Source organism: Parasteatoda tepidariorum, chromosome 9 (genome assembly GCF_982258835.1).
Source record: "Parasteatoda tepidariorum strain Cologne lab strain chromosome 9, Ptep-v5.0, whole genome shotgun sequence".
Classification (NCBI taxonomy): domain Eukaryota; kingdom Metazoa; phylum Arthropoda; class Arachnida; order Araneae; family Theridiidae; genus Parasteatoda; species Parasteatoda tepidariorum.
The window spans coordinates 34,746,224-34,765,158 of NC_141763.1; the positions used below are offsets into that span (position 1 = coordinate 34,746,224).

General features: G+C 27.0%; 1 protein-coding gene across 1 annotated transcript in view; it reads right to left on the reverse strand.

The window, feature by feature from the left end:
• Window positions 1-1,172: 1,172 nt before the first annotated feature.
• Window positions 1,173-18,935, reverse strand: part of LOC107453043 (small subunit processome component 20 homolog) — a 64,298-nt gene continuing 46,535 nt past the window's right edge. The window contains exons 48-62 of the mRNA XM_016069706.4: window positions 18,613-18,729; window positions 18,361-18,531; window positions 16,999-17,127; window positions 16,805-16,915; window positions 14,714-14,863; window positions 10,384-10,503; window positions 9,755-9,817; window positions 7,867-7,998; window positions 7,650-7,782; window positions 6,804-6,964; window positions 4,908-4,979; window positions 2,984-3,151; window positions 2,015-2,141; window positions 1,756-1,901; window positions 1,173-1,388 (exon numbers count right to left, since the gene is read on the reverse strand). Coding sequence (XP_015925192.1) covers window positions 1,242-1,388; window positions 1,756-1,901; window positions 2,015-2,141; window positions 2,984-3,151; window positions 4,908-4,979; window positions 6,804-6,964; window positions 7,650-7,782; window positions 7,867-7,998; window positions 9,755-9,817; window positions 10,384-10,503; window positions 14,714-14,863; window positions 16,805-16,915; window positions 16,999-17,127; window positions 18,361-18,531; window positions 18,613-18,729 — 1,947 coding nt within the window. The 3' untranslated portion in view covers window positions 1,173-1,241. The remainder of the gene's footprint in view (window positions 1,389-1,755; window positions 1,902-2,014; window positions 2,142-2,983; window positions 3,152-4,907; window positions 4,980-6,803; window positions 6,965-7,649; window positions 7,783-7,866; window positions 7,999-9,754; window positions 9,818-10,383; window positions 10,504-14,713; window positions 14,864-16,804; window positions 16,916-16,998; window positions 17,128-18,360; window positions 18,532-18,612; window positions 18,730-18,935) is intronic.

The following is an 18,935-nucleotide window of genomic DNA, read 5'->3' on the forward strand; positions in this document are numbered from 1 at the left end:
GTGGTCGCTACAAGCCAGATACGGAATTCGTATCAACCAGCCATCGGATTTCAAACCCGGTTCACCTCATTGGAAAGCGAACACTCTTTCTCCATAGACATCATAGCTCAATTGTATAAAGATTGACTAAAACAAGAGTTATGAGGCAAGAGAAAATAATTTTATTTGTTTGTTTGCTTTTAGAGATATACGCTGTCTTTTTTTTCTGAGCACAAAAAATATAATCTTTTGAGGGATATTATCAGGCTATTTGGTCCCCCCTCAAAAAAGAGAAAAAGCTGGTAGTAAAACAATTTCATAACTAGCTTGTTTTCAGGAAGAATAAAGAACCCTGGCGAACAAGATTTATTAAAAGTTTTTTGCAGAAAATAACTGTTAATAAGTCTTGATAACTAGGGACATTTATTCCTTGGGTCAAAAACTAGATATGAAATGGATTTTACTATCAGTTTTTTCACTTTTCCAGAGTACAAACAATCTTGTTTTTATGCTTAAAAATGTTTTTAATCATATCACTGTAGCAAGAAAACTGCTAAAAAACTTCATACAAAAAAACTTTTTCCCCAATATTATAAGTTTTAGAAGATTTCATGTTTAGGGGTTCCTTCTTGGGGGGGAGGGCAGCCTATATGGGATGAATTGTCTGAATGTATTATTCTCATAATATTCAAGCATGCTAGAATATTAAAAAGAATAAAACTTAAAATTCTTCCTTCTAATATAACTTTATTCATTACATTCATAATAAATTATAAATTTCAAAAGTATAGAAAAACTATTTAAGGACTGCGTTACTCTGGGCGCCCAATAATCTAACCATGGCTTTTTATTTTAAATTGTACTGCTAATATTTATTGCTTTAAGGCAAAATTGTGCCATAGTCATGTGCATATAGCTGCACATGACTATGCACATGACACTTCATAAACAAAATCTAATAAAAATTATCAGATTTTTTCTCTCTCTCAAATTTTTGAAATTTATTTGCAATTTAATTATTTGGAATTAAGACATCAAACTTTTAACAGTAATATTTAAAAACAAAGCGTTTATGAAATTAGATTACATATTTAAGGCTAATTTATTGTAATTGTATTAATTGATCACGATTGCAACTATGATGAGACTATAAACATAATTAGTAATTTGAAATACTGAAATAAAAAAGGAAGTTTTCTTAAAAACAATTTATTCAACAATAAATTATCAAAACATATTTACAAATTAGGTATAAAATTTAATTACGATGCAATTACTAAGTCAGCTAATTTTGGTTTTTTAGCTTTCCTTTTTCCTTTAATTTTCATTATTTTCCTTTTCTTGGATTCTTTTTTACTTTTTTGTTTCTTCATTTTTCTTTGAGCAAATTTTTCAGGGTCCGTAATAGCCTATAATGAAACATTGCATTAAAATTTTTTAAATAACTTGATAATAAAATTATAATATAAACAATAGATTCTGCTTAAACAACTTAATATATTTTAACAATCATAAACAAATAGTGTTTGATATTTAAACCATCAAAGATGTCTTGTACAGATGTGTCCAAAAAGCCTTAAATTTTAGACAGAAAGCCTAACCAAACTGTGTACACGCACCTTGTGCATAATACATATAATTTAAAATAAAGATTGTTTTTGTTTTTAACTTGTAACTTTCTTGATGCTTCATTTCCTGCCCCCCTGATTACGCAGTAGCAGATTTACACAAGTTCTGTCATTAAAAATTCTAAATTAATAAAAAAAAACATAATACCTCTTTAGCTTTATCTTGTTTCCTTTTTGCTTTCTTTTTCAACAAAAATGTTTGCACATCAGCGTAGGCACTTGTAAAGTCATCAATTCCCACAACACGTTGAATTATATTTATGACTTCCTGAGCATTCTTTTTCAATTCCTCATCTGGAAAATAATTATTTCAAGCATTTTTTTTAATAGGTAAAAAGTTAAATACTGAGTATAATGCACTGCAATAATTATGTATGATACACATAACATTATTAAAATTTATTTACCAGCTTGCTTAGAACTATCTGCAATTTCTCTGCACAATGGTAGAAGAATATTGTTTAGGAGAGGAATTATTTTTTCTTTCCCAAGTTCATGAACAACAGCTCCCAAAAACAAGAAAACACATTTTCTCTGAAAAATAAAAGATAACTTTTTTTTAAAAAATTTGATGAACAAGAAAAATTCTTCATACACTAATGACAATATCAGTAGAATATAAATAAAGTTTTTTTTTGTTCATTAATTTTAAATAAGAGCATTTTTTTTTAATAGGAGTATTTATCTAAGCAAATTCCTAATTCATGAAATAAACAATAAATCAAATTAGATATAAATTGAAATCTCAAAAAAATTTGTAAAAATAGCAATGTTTTAAAAGCATAAATAATAATAATGATGTAAAAAATTGCATAATTTGCAATTCAAAGGTTTTCAGACTATTATTAAATAAAATAATAAATATTTACTAAAAGTTATAATTTGCATGAAATTATCTTTGGAAAAAACAATTTTATAATTGTATGCAAAAATGTTTCGATTCACTTTGAAAAGTTCTAGATGTATAGTCATAAACGCATAAAGTAAAACTAACGTTAAGGGGTTGAAAGTTTGAACCGCTATCCTGTCCTAACTATAGGGACCATATTTCTCTGATTATGGCTACCCCCCATATTTTGGGGGTTAGAAATCCAAATTAATGGTAAAAAAAAGTATGTTTATTCAGAAAAAGTGCCTTTTTGTGTCTGATTTCATAATTTAAAATATCATCTGCACTAATAAAGTAACATATTTGAGGTCACCCCATTCAAACTATCAAATTGAGTCTTACAACACGAAGATCTAATCATTAGATTAAAAGCTGTTCACGGTGGTCAATTTATTTATTTATTTTGCACTGCACACTCTTCCCACTTAAGTGTCAAAAATATAAATTCAAAATATAATATTGTTTCAAGCATAAACGTGCAGCCTACCCTTTGAGATGTAGATGGCTGTTCAGCAACTTCTTTCTTTACCTCTCGACACAACTTGCGAATCATCCATCCCAGAGTAACCTGGACACAATCTCCATCCTCCTCCTCATTTGTTGTTTCAGGAAGAATGGATATCACTTTTGCTAAATACACAAGATTACGAATTACCTAGAATAAACAATTATAAAATATTAACTATTTAGGAGTGATATTGAGCTACCAATCATCTTTGGTTTCTGTTAGGTAAACAAAGCACTAAATACACAGATAAGTTTGGTAAAAGACAAACAAAGCTGAAAATCGAAATTCTAAAATGCTTTATGTGCAAAAAATATTTTAAATAACCGAAAAAATTCCTGAAATTTGAGCAAGAAAAAAAGTGTATGTGGGAAGCATATATCCATAGAATATTATCACTGTTTTAATAAAAAAATATTGATGCATGATTTTGTTTAAATTGTCTGAATACAAATCTCAATAAATGATTCGAAAATTATGCGAATAAGGGTCTCGATCTACAGGTTTTAGATCACAGGAATGAATCATAATGAGTAATTTAAAATCACACAAATGTAGACTACGATGTGTAACTTTAAATCTTAGCATTATGATCATGATTACAATATGTTATTTTAAATCATATGGAAGTAATTTTAAATTGTTTGAATGAAACAAATATTTTACTTAGGAATTAACAGAAGAGGAACTTTCTTTGAAAAAGTGGATTTTTTTTAAATTAAATTAAAGGGAAAAATAAAAAACATCATCCCTGTAAATCTTTTTTATTTTTTGGTTTCCATAAGCAAAAAAGTATGCCACAGTTACACTTGTCACCTATTTATTTACACCAATCATAATAGCATGAATGTGAAATAAATGTTATTTTTTTGATTAACAGTCACATTTATCTGCTTCCAACATTTTTTCTTCACATGTGATGATTATGATTGCTTTATGTGGATATGATTGCTTTTTTACAACTAACAAGAAACATAACACATTGTGTTAAGTAAGAAACACAATGAGGAATACAGAACGCACTTAACTATTTATTATTTACAGAAAAAATGTAAAATGTCCACAAGCAAATTAACAAAAAATTTTATCTATTTTGGGATGCTTAACTTTTGAAATTGCAACTTTTTTTAAAACAAAAAATGTGAAACGTTAATAATTCTTGTTTAGTTACAGAAATTTCTTAACTGTAAATTTTATTATTTACACCCATGAAGTTAATGAGGTTTAGGGTGAATTGCAGTTCATAAAATAGCATTATATTAGACTGAAATTGGAACTACTAGAATTGAAAATTAGAAATTATCATAATAGAGAAAAAAGATTTAAAGCTGCTAGATGCTTTTAGTTAAGTTTTCAATGAGGTTCATCGTCACACATTTTACACCAGATTAAAATTATATATATACATTAAAAATTGTTAAATTTTTGCTTCTTTGTGTGGTTATATTCTGAAAATTCCTAAAGCTTGGAACAACAAAGTTTAGGATAACATTTAATTTCTGTTCTTTTGTAACTTTTGGAACTGCATTTTATCAATACACAATAGAAATTAGTGAAGAACACGAGCTGTCATATGGTCGCAAAAGATTTAACTATTAATACATATTAGTTAACAAATATGAACAACTTAAGAGATTATTAACAACATAGATTGTTACAAGTTTATTACTAATTCATTCACAGATAAGATATAACAGTGTTATGAAATTAACTTTTGCTTCTTTAAAACAATACATAAACAGAGTGCCTTAAAACTTTTGTATTTGCTCGAATAATTTACTTATTTATTTTTTAATTTTACATCTTTCCATTCAAATTATTTTATGCTAGATTTCCAAAAATAATTTTCTAAACAGCTAGTGAACATTTTAAGAATATTTTTGGAAGAATGTTTATTTTTACTTACTTGTTCACTTAATTTTTCATTTAAATAGGGACTTTGGAGTTGTGTACAAAAATCGGCTGACAAATCTCTAAGCTGAAAGAAGAAAAAAAATTAGTTAACAAATTTTAAATAAGTACTTTAATATAAATTTACTTTGAGTAAAATTGTGCTTTAAAAAAATATATTCGACAATATTATTTTTTTCTTGATATAGCTAATTTGCTTAAAAGTGCATTACAAGACAATGTGTTTGTTGCCTCAATTTAAGGGTGCTCCCAACTGTTTTACCAATAAGCATAAGCATTTTATGCATAACATAGTCCTTAAATATGTCTTTTAAAGAAACTTATGCTTTGCCAGTCTGCTATCTGCTCATAAGCGTAAGATAGTTAAGAAAAGGGGGGGGGAAGAGAGGGAGAGAGGAAAAATATGCTAATTATATTAGAAAAAAAAATTAAAAATACATTTGAAAAAAAAATTTAAGAAACTATTTTGTGTGCACTAAATTTACTATTTAGAATATTTTTGTTTAAATGTTAAAGAATAGGAAAGAAACATAAAATTCAACACCAGACAATCAAAATTTACAGTTATATTTTTAAACTTTTAACAAGATTTAATTTACAACAAATAAATGAACAGGTAGGAAAAAAAATATAGAGAATCTAAAAATATTAAAATTATTTTGAAATAATAGAATGTTAGTAAAAGTTTTAATAATGTAAGCTTAAGTTACTGTACGAAAATAAAACTAATAATATAAATATGAAAGAATAAGATAGAAAAACTGATCATAGAAAACTCATGTCAATTGGCATCACACAGGGTTGCCACAGAAAAAAATGAACAAAATAGTTGCTTTTAGTAGCCTAAAACATGAAAATAGTAGCCAAAAACTAGGAAAATAGTTGCCTAAATAAGAACAAAAATTCATCAAAAATATGACTAAAATTTTGTTAATGATTTAATTCGTATATACCATGATCCATTCAGTCAAGTTGGTGGCAAATATGATCATTTTTATACAAACGTAAATGTTTATATATATATATGAAAAGTGATTACTCAAATTCGAAATTCACGCATCGTAATATCGTATAAATTATTATTTTTTTTAAATCATGCAGAATTTCGTAGAAATAATCATTAAAAAGGTGATCGAGAAATGAAATAGACTTACAATAGAGTCTGTGCAAAAAGAACAATTTAAAAAGTGAAGACTCAAATTTGCTACATTTTTTATTTTTTAAGAAAAAAAAAAGTTCAGTGTGTTCAGAAACCATCTTGTGGGGTGTAGATTTTAGACCAAATTTAAGCTTCTTAAAAAAAAAAAATCGCTAGGAGTACAGAAAAGTCTCCCAATAGTCTCCTTTTCCTGAAAATAGTTGCTTTTTTAGCCTTTTCAGGCAAAAAAAGTTGCCATAGTCGCCTCATGACAAAATAGTTGCAAATAGTTGCATTTTAGTCACCTAAGGCAACCCTGCATCACATAATAAATTCACAAAAAATAATTAAAAACAATGAGGTAAAAAATATTTCTGAGAATACTGCTCCATAAATTACAGGATATGTAAAATGATAATATGTAAATAAGAATAAGGATATGTAAAATGATAATATGTAAATAAGAATAAGGATATGTAAAATGATAATATGTAAATAAGAATAAGGATATGTAAAATGACTCATAAAAAGAATCATTCAATAACTAATTTTTGGTTTAAGGGATGTTAACTGCATGCATGTTTTTCTATAAAAGAGTTTAATTTTATATGTAACTTGATAAGAATTTCAAAATGTTGATGATAAAAATAAATCGAAAATAAACAAAATAATACAGTATCAGAAAAACATTGATTTAATAATAATTTTCCTTTTAATAAACACACAAAGAACTTCTCTTAAAATATGAAAAACCTTTTGTCTATTGTTTAGGTAGATGAAACTTTCTCCATTCTGGTTGCAAATTGCAGCTTGTACTTCATCCACTGAATAAACGGAGAGAAGGAGCCCAAATAATTGACTTGCAGCAAGACGCACCCACATATGAGGATACAGTATTAATTCTTTCACAGTATCTTAAAAAGAGAAGGGAAAAAAACTAGAGCAATTATCTATAAAAAATACATATATAAAACAAGATAATTACATTGATAAGATACATGCAGAGGTGTCAACTTTCTAAACCAGCCATCTGTAATCAGAAGTATAATAATACATTTAACTTATAATAAATTCAACTAAATGTGTTTTTACTACTTAATTCTATATGAAGATACATAACTAATATTAATAATATTATGCATGCATTTACTATTAAATAGAGAAAGTAAGACTTAAATTACTTTATTTCGAATATTCGCAGCATACAACTAAATTTTATAAGTTTTTGTAGTTAAGAAAAACACAACTTATTTTTAACATATTATGAAAATTCTCAAAAACCATAATCTTGACTATAAAAGCGTAGCAATTACCGATAAATCGTAATAGTTGGCACCTCTTGTAAAGAAAAAGGCTTTCTGAAATAGTGACTAGAAATTAATATGTTTGCATAAGTATTGTATTTTCTGTTCCATTTTTATAAGTAAACTAATTTACTAAAAGACATTCATATAAAATTAAAAAAATCTACAGTTAAAATGAGAACAACAATGATAATAACAAAAAATTAACAAAAAATGTTACAAAATTTTTGACATAATATCTTTGAGTTTATCAAGTAGTATTGTTACAATGATTTTAATTTAAAAACTAACTTACCCCACATTATATTCAAATCATCAGAAAATTCCTCTTTTTTAATTATGGGACAAAAAGTAAGCATTTTAGCTAAAGCATTCAAAATATGGAATAAAAAGTGGTCAGTGCTTCTTTCATCAGCTGGACTCTTAGCCTAAAAAATATTAATTTTCACAATTATTTTTTGAGTAATTTAAAATAATTCTCATATGCCAATATAGGTTCGTCAAAGACTTACTTCTTCATTATTGTAAGTAATGATCAAGTCAACAAGAACAGGCAAAATTTGGTGCAGGTGATTTTCAAATTGTTCTCCTTCCACTTCAGCAAACATGCCACAAAGTTGAGCACCCAAGCGTTTATGAGAAACCTACAGAAATTTTAGCATTTTGAAGTGAGCATGATTTTGAACAAGCCAAATATTTAAATGGGATGAAATACTCATGAAAGATTTTTTTTTAATTATTTATTAATTATCAGTTTTTGGTTTAAAAAAAAACTTATTACAACTTTTTTATTGGAAAATTTAAATTTATTGGAAGTGATTTTAATGCAAAATTTAAAGAAAAAAATTTGATTTAAAACACATTGAATATGCGTGTGCACCAGTAGCAATATGGATATTGTTACAAAAAAAGAATAGTAAAAAAAAAACTAATAGCAATCAGAGTTCGCCAAAACGCATCTAGATGCACATTTCCCGCATCGGATTTGATTTATACTCCCAAATTTTTTTTTTTACTGGAAATGAAAATACCTCATACATTTTTTTTCCTGTTTTTGAATAAAAATAATCACTTAGAAAATCAGTTAATGACAGAGTGATAACAAATCCTTTCATGTATTCTAAATTTAGAAAAATAATTCCTAATGCTCGAACACTGCCAATAGCTTCAGCTGCTTTTGAAAGATATTGAAACTCAAAATAGAAAAAAAATCTGAAAAGTATTGAAGCAATTTTATGATCTTTCTAGATTGTTTTCTGAAGGGTGAAGAACACCTTTTTTCATCCCACCAATGAAAGTGTTAATTATGACGTAAATTTCGAGCATGCTGTTAAATGGAAGGAAAAAAGATACATGAATTTAAATTCAATTTATTTATAACGTACTTAGTTTGTTTTAGAACCTTTCAGAAACTGTTAAGTGAAACAAATTGAAAATAATAAGGAATAATGAGTTTTTGGTTAAAAATTCAAGTCATAATAGTTTTATTAGTATAATTTATAGGTTAGTTATAACATAATTTGTGTTGTATGTAAAATGCCATTATTTTACAAAACTAATTTATGTTTTCAATTTCCATTTCTTCTATTTTAAAATTCACTCAGCAAAAAGTAGAGTAAAACTGCTCTCATAAAATTTTTCTTTGGATAACACTGAGTGCAATATCCTTCCTTTAGAGCAGTAACTTGTTATCCTATTACGGAATTTTTCTTTCTGCAATAGCACCAATAGAATATTTTTCAATAGATGCTCCTATAATCCAAAAACTAAACTAAAGCTAATTCATTAAAATAATAAAATTCGATATAAAAAGCACAAAAAATTCACATGCGTTTATATCCATTTTTCTCTCATAATATTCTTTTACTTTTTTTTCAGTATAACTTAGCAGTTTTTATTATTATAGACTTTAACCATTTCATAGTCCTTCCTGAATTCAGTTCAAGTTGGTACAGGGTTTCTATATTTTACATACAATGGAGTTTCCTTTGTATTATCAGGTTTATTATTTACAAGTAGGCAAATAAATTTAAGTAGTGTAAATGATATGGTTCATGCATAATCTTATATACTATCAGATCGTTAAAACATTATTTTAAAACTTTTTCATCAACAATAATTACCTAAACTCTTATTTATTGGATTGATAACATTTTAATGAGTTTCTAAAAATAATTGTTTTGTGGTTAGTTTTTCTATAAATATAACAAATAGTAATAAGCATTATCATCCAAATGTAGAGCCCTAGGGAAAAATTGTGTTTTGATTTCTCTTTTACGCACTTGATTAACGTGGGAAAAACAAAAAGGAAAGCCATCAGCAAAACGTTCAAACAAAGAAGTGATTAACACTAAGAGAGTTAATAAAATTATAAGCATGCATTTAAAACTATCTACTGACCTTCTTTGCTTGAAGCCAGGTGAAGGTTATTGAAAACAGAGATAAACGGCCATCATGCTGAACCTGAAAATGCAAGTAATACAATATCAGGCAAAAATGTTTTATATACATTATATACAATAACCTATAAAAACTGCCAACAAGTTTTAGGATTAGTAAACTAATGAGCCAGTTTATAATATAATAAAGTTAAAAAAAAAATCAAACAATTCTTTGATTAAAAAATTTGACACAAACATTCAGTATTACTTCATACAAAGATGAAATGAATTTTTTATATAAATCATGTTAAATATTTTTAAGAAATCAAAATACCTACAAATTTAAGTATAAAAAATACAGGATTAAAAAGAAAAACTTTTTTAGAATTAACATTCAAACAAAATGGCTATTTTAGACATCAAACAAAATTAAAGAAGAGGTAAGAAAATATATTAATTTTTTTCATCAACACAGGGTGAATAGTTTTATACAATTAATTTCAAGTAATGTATTTCATTTTATATTTCAAAAATTGCTTGCAGCCAATGTTAGTAAAAATATAAGAGCTGTTAAAAATTTCAACTTAAAAAACATTTGCATAGATATTTTGTTAGTACATACGCCAGAAAATCAAGACTGATAATTACCTTTGTTAAAAGCTTCTTGATACATTGGGCAGCCATTTTTCGACAACTAGGGGACTCATCATTAACAAGCCTAACTGCAAGGGGTATTAGAAAGAGAGCAGAATGCATTTTCAATACTTCCTGAAATTGTTAAAACCAAATTTGAAATTGAGCTATTTTAATTATAATTAATGATCAAGATCACACTATTGTTTAGTTTTATACTGACTTTCATAGTTTTGAAACACGATAAACCATATACCAAGTCTTTAGAAAATTTATCTTTTGGAGCGATTGCAATAAACAGAATTAGGCAATACAAATTATAACATGCCGTCATTAGTTTTTTATTAAGGATATTATTAGGGTGGCGACTCAAATCAGGTTTCAAATTTCCCTGATTTTTCCAGTAACAATCTTAAAATTTCCAGGTCAGCGTATTTTCTTTTCTCATAAAGTGCAGGTGAATACGAGAAAAGTGTCAATATTATAAAGTATTTTATTTAAAATGTTATTTTTTAAATGTATCATCTTGAATAGACGTGAAGAAAATAATATATTTAGCTTGTTACTACTAAAGAAAAAAAAATGTTTTAAAGTGCTAGTTTTGTGGTTTTTGCACAAAATGTACCAAATAGCTAATACAGTGACCCAATTTTTTTTTTTTTAATTGCCTTCTTTTTCCCGCTGGAATGTATGGATCAATGTGTTTACAATTTTCCATCTTGTAAAAGTTAGTTGAAAAATCACTACTAATTTCAATTATGAAAGATATATTAACAACAATGTAAATAAAACTCATATTTAAGCAATATTTCCTAAAATTTACTAATTTTCTAGTAATTCTGCTAAATTCTAGTTTAGCAGGGTAATAATGGAAAGAATTTTAATGCAAACAAAGTATTACTAAGTTGATGATATTTCAACTGTTTGACGATAAATTTCAATTTAAATAAAGTGTACATAACGGATGGTAAAATAATTCAAATTAAGAAAAATTCCAGCCTTTCTTTAAAATTCCCTGATTTTTCCAGGTATTTATCCAAATTTCCCTGACTTTTCCAGGTTTTCCAGGTGGGTGGCCACCCTGATTATATAATAAAAATATGGAATCATTATCAAGATAATAAGATGTTTTTTTCCCTTTTGAAGCATTTAAAAGAAAATGCTGAATCAAAACAAAGAGGAGTAATTTCTTAAGTCATGCAGGGTAAAAGAAACAAAATAGTAATATTACCAGCTATTTTAAACCACCTGTTCAAGGCGACTCATATGCACGCCATAATTCCTGCATTTTTTTAATGTTTTACAAGTAAATTTCCTTTCCTGTACTTCACTTCTTCTTAGACATTTGTGATGTGAGGTTGTCAAATTTTACTTCTTATGTTTTAAATAAAACTATTTTTGTTAAACTGTTTTTTAGTGATTTTTTAAATAACATGTCTCTTTTACTAAACCCAACAAAATACTTAAATAACAGTATGATGTATTAAGAAAGTGGTGCTGCAATTAAACAAACCTGCACAGTATTTTTGATGGTAGCACACTGGATTGCATCTCTAATAAAAGCAAAGTTATTTCAAATGTAGATATTGATACAAGTTGCTATAAGATTTAAATATTTCATTATAATATGTAATTTTAAAATTTTTTTTTATATAGTATTAAACCCAGGGATGAAATTTCAGTATCAATGATACTAATCAAACTAAAATTTTTACACACCATTACTTAACAATTATAAAAAATACAAACAATTTTTAAAATGTTAACAGAAGCATATGAAGAACTTTTTGGTAACAAAAACTATAAAAGAACATAGAAACTTAAAAATTGAACCATATTTATAACAATAATATTAATTCAAAATAAGCTTGTCTTAAAGTGTCAAGCTTTTTATGGTTTCCTAATGGTTTGAAAGATCTGAAGTGGGCGACACAGCATTTTCTTTTTCTAAATAATTACAAAAATGCAATAGCTTGATATCAGAACCTTCCTACACACTATTTCATGGAGGCAAGATAAAGTGAATATGACTTAAAACTCAATATTTTAAAACATGAAACTTACTTGTCAGTCTTAAAATATTGACAAGTGGCAATTCCATACCCTGATTTAATATAATTGTGTTTCAATCAAAATACAATTTAAAGTAACAAAATAAAAGTTGTATTTGCCATCTAATAATAGACTAAGCCCTATATATATATATATTAGGACTGGGCTATAAATCGATATATCGCGACATATCGATTTAACGCCTATATCGGCAAACCGATACAGCAACTTTCATTCCAAGCGATACATCAGAAATGTGATTTAAGCCGTCGAGTGAAGAAGACGATATAACGATATAGCGATACACGCAAGGACTTTCTCTTACGTTCCGATGCCAACTCGCGCTGTGGAAGACGATATTGTTTCGTTATGTTGAGACGGCCTTGACTGATGAGCGGTAGAATCAGAATCACTTTTGAGACCTTATATCGTTATATCACATGTTCGTTATCGCAACTTCGCGATTTGAAATCGTTTCTTGTAGATTATTTTCAATGGGATTAACTTCGTGATCGCCGTCGTAACCTTGTTCTGAACGCAATCTATTATTGAAAAGAATTTATAAAGAAAAGTTTCTTCATTAATTAGGTAAGTTTTTTATTTATTTTCTGACAAAACTTTTTTTATATTTTTAAATGTGAAAATTATCGGAAATCTAATTTAAGGCACCCATAAGGAATTAAATTACAAAGTAAATAAATTTGTTAGGTTATTTTTTTACTTTTTTTAAATTTATTAAAAACTTTTCGGATAAAACTTCTAATTATTTAATGGGCTTCTATTACTGATTTTAAATTTATAAATCTTGCGTTGTTTTTATTTTTAGAAATAAAGTTAAAACAAAACTTATTTTTTGGACATAAGTCAATAAACTTTATTTGTTCAAAAGAATTTGAAAAGTTTGCGAATTTTATTCATTTCTTTTTTTTTTTTTTTTATCAATTACTACTTCGTTTTATTAGAGAGTAAAATCATTATTTTTTTTTAATTTTCGTTTTATATTATTAGTTAATTAGCTAAATATATTACCGAATATCACAATTCTTTTGTTTTTATTTTTAAGAATTTAATTAAGAAACTTTGCCTTACTTTGTTTTTCGTTTATAATTCGGTCATTATTTAATTTAATTTAATTATTTATATGAAATAATAATAAAAATAGTGTTTAAGAAGCATTTTTTTTCTAAAATTTATTTATCTCTTTGTTTTAAGCATACAAATAATTTTTTAACGAACTTATTTTTTAAATTTTGTTCCTATGCTGTTAGGTAAATATATTGATAAATTTCACTTTTATTTATTTTTTTATTTTTAAACTAAGAAATCTTTTGTTATTTGCGTGATCATATTTAGAAAATATAACAAAACTTGTGTTTACTTCTTCATTAAGAATTTGAACAGTACGATCGAACTTAATAATTCTGTAATTATTTACGCATAATAATACAAGCAAATATTGATTTGTTAAAAAAAGTTTCTTTTTTTAAAAAAAAAAAAAAAATATTTTTAACACTTTGTTTTAAGTGTATAATGAATTTCCTAACAAACTTTTTTTTTAATTTTTTAAATTTTCTTTCAATAATTTCAGCTAGATATCTTTATAAAATTCCCTTTTTACTTTTAAACTGAGAAATCTTTCAGAGAACGAAAATTTTAAGAAATTATTACAAATCTTATGTTTACTTTTTAGTTTAAAATTCGAACATTTTTAATTTTAAACTTCGGCTTTTAGTCAATCTAACTTTTATTTTAATTAAAATATATTTTGAAATCAGCTTTTGTTTAATAACAATTTTTTTTTTTCATTAAGGGTGTTTTAGGGGTGAACTTAAATTAAGACTGCTTATACCTTATAAACGATAAAGAAGTGCAAATATTTCATTCTGTATCTACACACATTTTTTCAATAAATATTTTAAGTAAGATTTGTACATCTTAGTCAATTTATTTAATATCTTTCTTTAGCAAAACATATATATTTTCAAATTTATAAATTGATTTAAATCAATATGCGTATGAAGTCTTGATAGAAATCTGACTTTCTGTGCCTTAAAGTAAATGAAATTCAAAAATACTATATCGCGATACATCGCTATATCGCGATGCAAAACTGACGATATATCACGATATATAATTTCTAATATCGCCCAGTCCTAATATATATATATATATATATATATATATATATATATATATATATATATATATATATATATATATACTTGTATTACTCCCACATAAAAATTGGAAATTTTTTTAGAGAGATCAAGTGAAGTGAAATGCTTGCTTTTACCTCAGGAAAATTGTTGACCATCGAATTAACAATTTCTAATGCTGACACTCTACCAGGTTCAAGATGATATTCTAATTGACCAATGAAAAAAGACATAGGTTTTTGAAGTTGCTTGCCTAAAGGATAATCAAGCATGTATTGCATGCAAGCCTGAAAGAAATACAAGGTGTTTACTATTTAGATAAATATTTCAATAATTTTTCAAAATATTGTACAGTGAAGGAAAAAAGTTAACCATTTTGCCAAGCATATATTTGTTTAAAGTCGCATTTTGTTCACTTCTAATCTACTAATAATAAGTAATGTAAATAGAACTGAACATTTAAGCCATTGGAATTAATTTTAATAATAAGAATAAATCACACTTTCATCTATTGTCTTTTTTTTCCTACTGTTTGTGATTCATAAAAAGCATGAGAATAAAAAACATTTTTTAAATGCTGAAAAAAAAATTTTGCAAAGCTTTACGATAAATCTTTTAAGACTATTCAAGTTTAAAATTTTGTTAATTCGAGATTATTAATGAGTATTATGTATATTATATGATTTTGAAGAGGCGTTTACTGGAAAAAAATTCTAAAATAATTCACACTTAGAAATAAAACAAAAACGAATTTCTTATATGATGTAGTCTATTGTTTTAAAAGGCTAGATAAAAGTCTGCAAAACGTTAGCATGAATGTTCGATTTGAGAAGAAAAAAGTTAAATTAAGATTTTAGTGTTTTAATATCTGAATGTCAAAAAAAAAAGTAGCTCTCACCAGTCAAAACATGACTCGCAAGTCACAGGTTAGTTGTTGCTGCCAGAATATAAATAAAGAATTAAAAATTAAACTCTGTTAACAAAAAATAACCTTGATAATATTTTTTAAATAATATCAAAAGCTTTAATAAGACTGAGCAATATATCGTAAAGTATAGCAGCTTTCACGTCTCACAATGTAATGGAACTTTGACTTAAGCTACCAATGTAAGAAAATGCTTGGGATTTAACACTCATAGATCATTGCCTAAGCTGACAACGTGCACAATGGAGACTATTTTGATTCCGTCTATCTTCGAAGACAATGTTTCTGTTTTTGATGTTGAATGGCAAGGAGAGAATCGAATCAGAAGTCGCAGTTTTGTACATGGATCGGTGTCAGAATGAATACATTGTTTATTTTTAGACCTTTTTTTCCCCATGGGATTTTGCATTTCCTGATGATTATTTTCAGTGAGACTTTAATTACTTTGTAATCGCTATACATTATTTTGCCGGAACTTAATGTTCCTAGTAATCATTTTAGTGGGACTTTTATTTTGCAACAACCATGCATTATTTCGACACTTTTCTTTTGTCGGGGTTTAACATTTCTTATAGATTATTTTTAATGGGACTTCTGCTACTTTGCAATCGTTGTTTATTAGTCTTCATTGTTTTTTGTTTATTTCTACTTATTTATTTTTCAATTTTTTTAATGCTTATAATAGTTTGGTGGAAATTTATTACTTTTAAATCTTCAGACATTTTTATTTTCAAAAAATTAAAACTAAACTTACATTTACTTGTTATTCAGTCATTAGTCTATTAAACCTTAATATTTTAAATTTAAAAAAATTCCATTTTTTGAAAGCAGCTTATTTTTAAAATCTTTTAATGGTTAAGTGATTGAATCTCAAGCCGTTTTTGATTGGGGGAAAAAATTAAACAAACCTTACACTTGTTTTTACTTTTAGATTTCAGTTTAAGTCAATATATCTTTATTATTTTAATTTAAAAAAATGAAACAATGTTATTTATGTTAGAAAAGAATTTTTTATAATTAACATTTTCTTTTCTTATAAATTTATTTTCTTATTATTTATTTTAGATTGATTTAAAATTTCTGATAGAGTGGTTTTGATTCAAAAGAAACAATACATAGCTAAATCGCAGTGCCTAACAGACAATGTATCAGAATATAAAATTTCTTACATCCCCAGTCCTAATATTTAACTGTTTGTAGGTTATTTAAAGTTGTCTCAATGTCTGAAACCTGCCTCATAGGTAGGTGGTCATTGTTATCTCAACACATTTACGAAAAGCAAGTCGAATGAGCATATAAATACCTGACGACATTGTACTCGGATATGGTCTTGTTCTGCAGTGATGGCCATTTCTGCAATTTTACTCATTATACCCTTCAATCCAGGAGCAGCAAGTCTTTTGGACAAAATAGCCTTTAATACAGGAAGAATTAATATGCAGAAAAATATCAAATGAAGCACAAAATTATTAAAGAAAGCTGGAAAATGTTACCTACTTTTAAGAGAGAAAAGGCAGTGGCTTGTCTGGTGTAATCATAAATATCTTGTTCAATATAACTTAATAAAGACTGCAATTGTTCCTCACTCAGCTGGAAGTTTGAATCCCTCACAAGAGCAGTGAATAACTAGGGTTTAAAATATGCCGAATATACATAAGTGAAACAATTGTAGTCAAAGCAGTTAAATACTAACATTCATCTAACATATTTTAAAAACATTATTATACAAAATGGATCTCAAATACAAGGATATACATAAATCATATTTTGTCTTTGAAATAGTTTTCAAAAGAAAATAAGAAATTTGTAACCATTCCAAAAATTAATGGAAGAACAGATATAAATTTGGGAGGCATCTGCACCCGATGCTTGACGATTTTCTTTTCCTGCCAAGTTCGGTGATAGCTGATAATAATCTGGCTTGAGTTATAACGCAGTTATCACGGTTTTCATGACGTAAACACAAGTGGCATTTCTGCCCCAAGGAAATGACACTGACTAAAGTTAACACTGTTAGCGAAAAATCATGTACCTTCGATAACATTTTGAAGTCAATAGAGGAAATCCCTAAGAAAAGACCAACCTCCATTAATGACCATCTTAGTGTGGAAATGAGAGTGGGCACTCTCGAGAGGTTTCACTGCTCATGTTTTAAGCAAAAAATGACCGAAACACACATGAACTTCTAATTTATTAGGGTTGCAATATTTGATTCTGCTTCCTGCATGTGACAAAAGCAGGGCCAATAAATAATGTGTCAAAAGCGATTGGAGAGAAAAAAAATCACCAAACAATAAGGGCAGATTGCATAACAAATCAGTTCCAAAAGTCAAAACAAAACTATGTAATTAATTTCAGAGGAGATGGATTTAAGTGATTCATATATTTAATCATTGTACTCATTTTTTAGTTTACTGTTTTTAATCATTTTTGTTTTTTATTTAATCATCGTAGTTATTTTTAAGTTTGTTGTTGTTGTTCTCATCCCCATGACCAGCAGAGCTAGATCAGGTCCATGAGCTCGTTCACTCTAAGAAAGTCTAGCACCAGCAGGGGAGCTTGAACCAGGTCCTGCCTGGTAAGTCCCTGACAAGATAAAATGTGGTCAGGGGAGGCCTGGGCAGCAGAACACTTAGTGCAGATTTCAAAGTGTTTATTACCATCATTTTTAAGTTTACTGCTTTTTGATGACAAATGAAAAGTTATTAAGCAATAACCCAAACAAAAAAAAATTAAAAACAGTCATAACAATTCTTATAATTACTCAAATTCAAAACACTTTATACGCCCTTTAAATCTAAAGAGACAGTCATTTCAATAGCGGACAAAATATTTTAATACTATAAATGTTTCATTTACCTTAAAACACATTACAATCATTTCAAAGTTTTCACCTTGTCCCATCCCCACAGCAGCATACTTATTGACTAAAATAAACAGAGATGCCACAATTTTTTTAGAGCAAGTTGTAAAAGATGGTAATGTGTATTTGAAGAGAGGGTTCAGGCAACGCAGTGCAGTTGTAATAATCTGTAATGAAAAACAAGCATGTAATTTAAATTTATACCAAAATGAGTAACACATACAAATTAAAGAAAAATTAACACTCACCTTTATGTGTTTGGATTCTAAGCAATCTGTCAAAATTGAAACAAAGGGATCCAGCATCTGTAGAATTTCCTTTTGATCTTTCTCAATTCTATCCTTCTTCAAGCAAAATTGGAAGAGCTAAAAAATATATAAATGGCACTTCAATACAAAGGTTTTAAATTTATTTTGACTGACGACAGTTAAAAAAATAACATGAAACAAAAAACACTCATGTTCTAAAGGTTTTATTTATGTACAAAAAACAATGTTTTCATAAAATAATTTTTTTATTTGAAAAAGAAAAAAAAAAAATACTGAGTACCATTAATTATGATTAAAAGGTA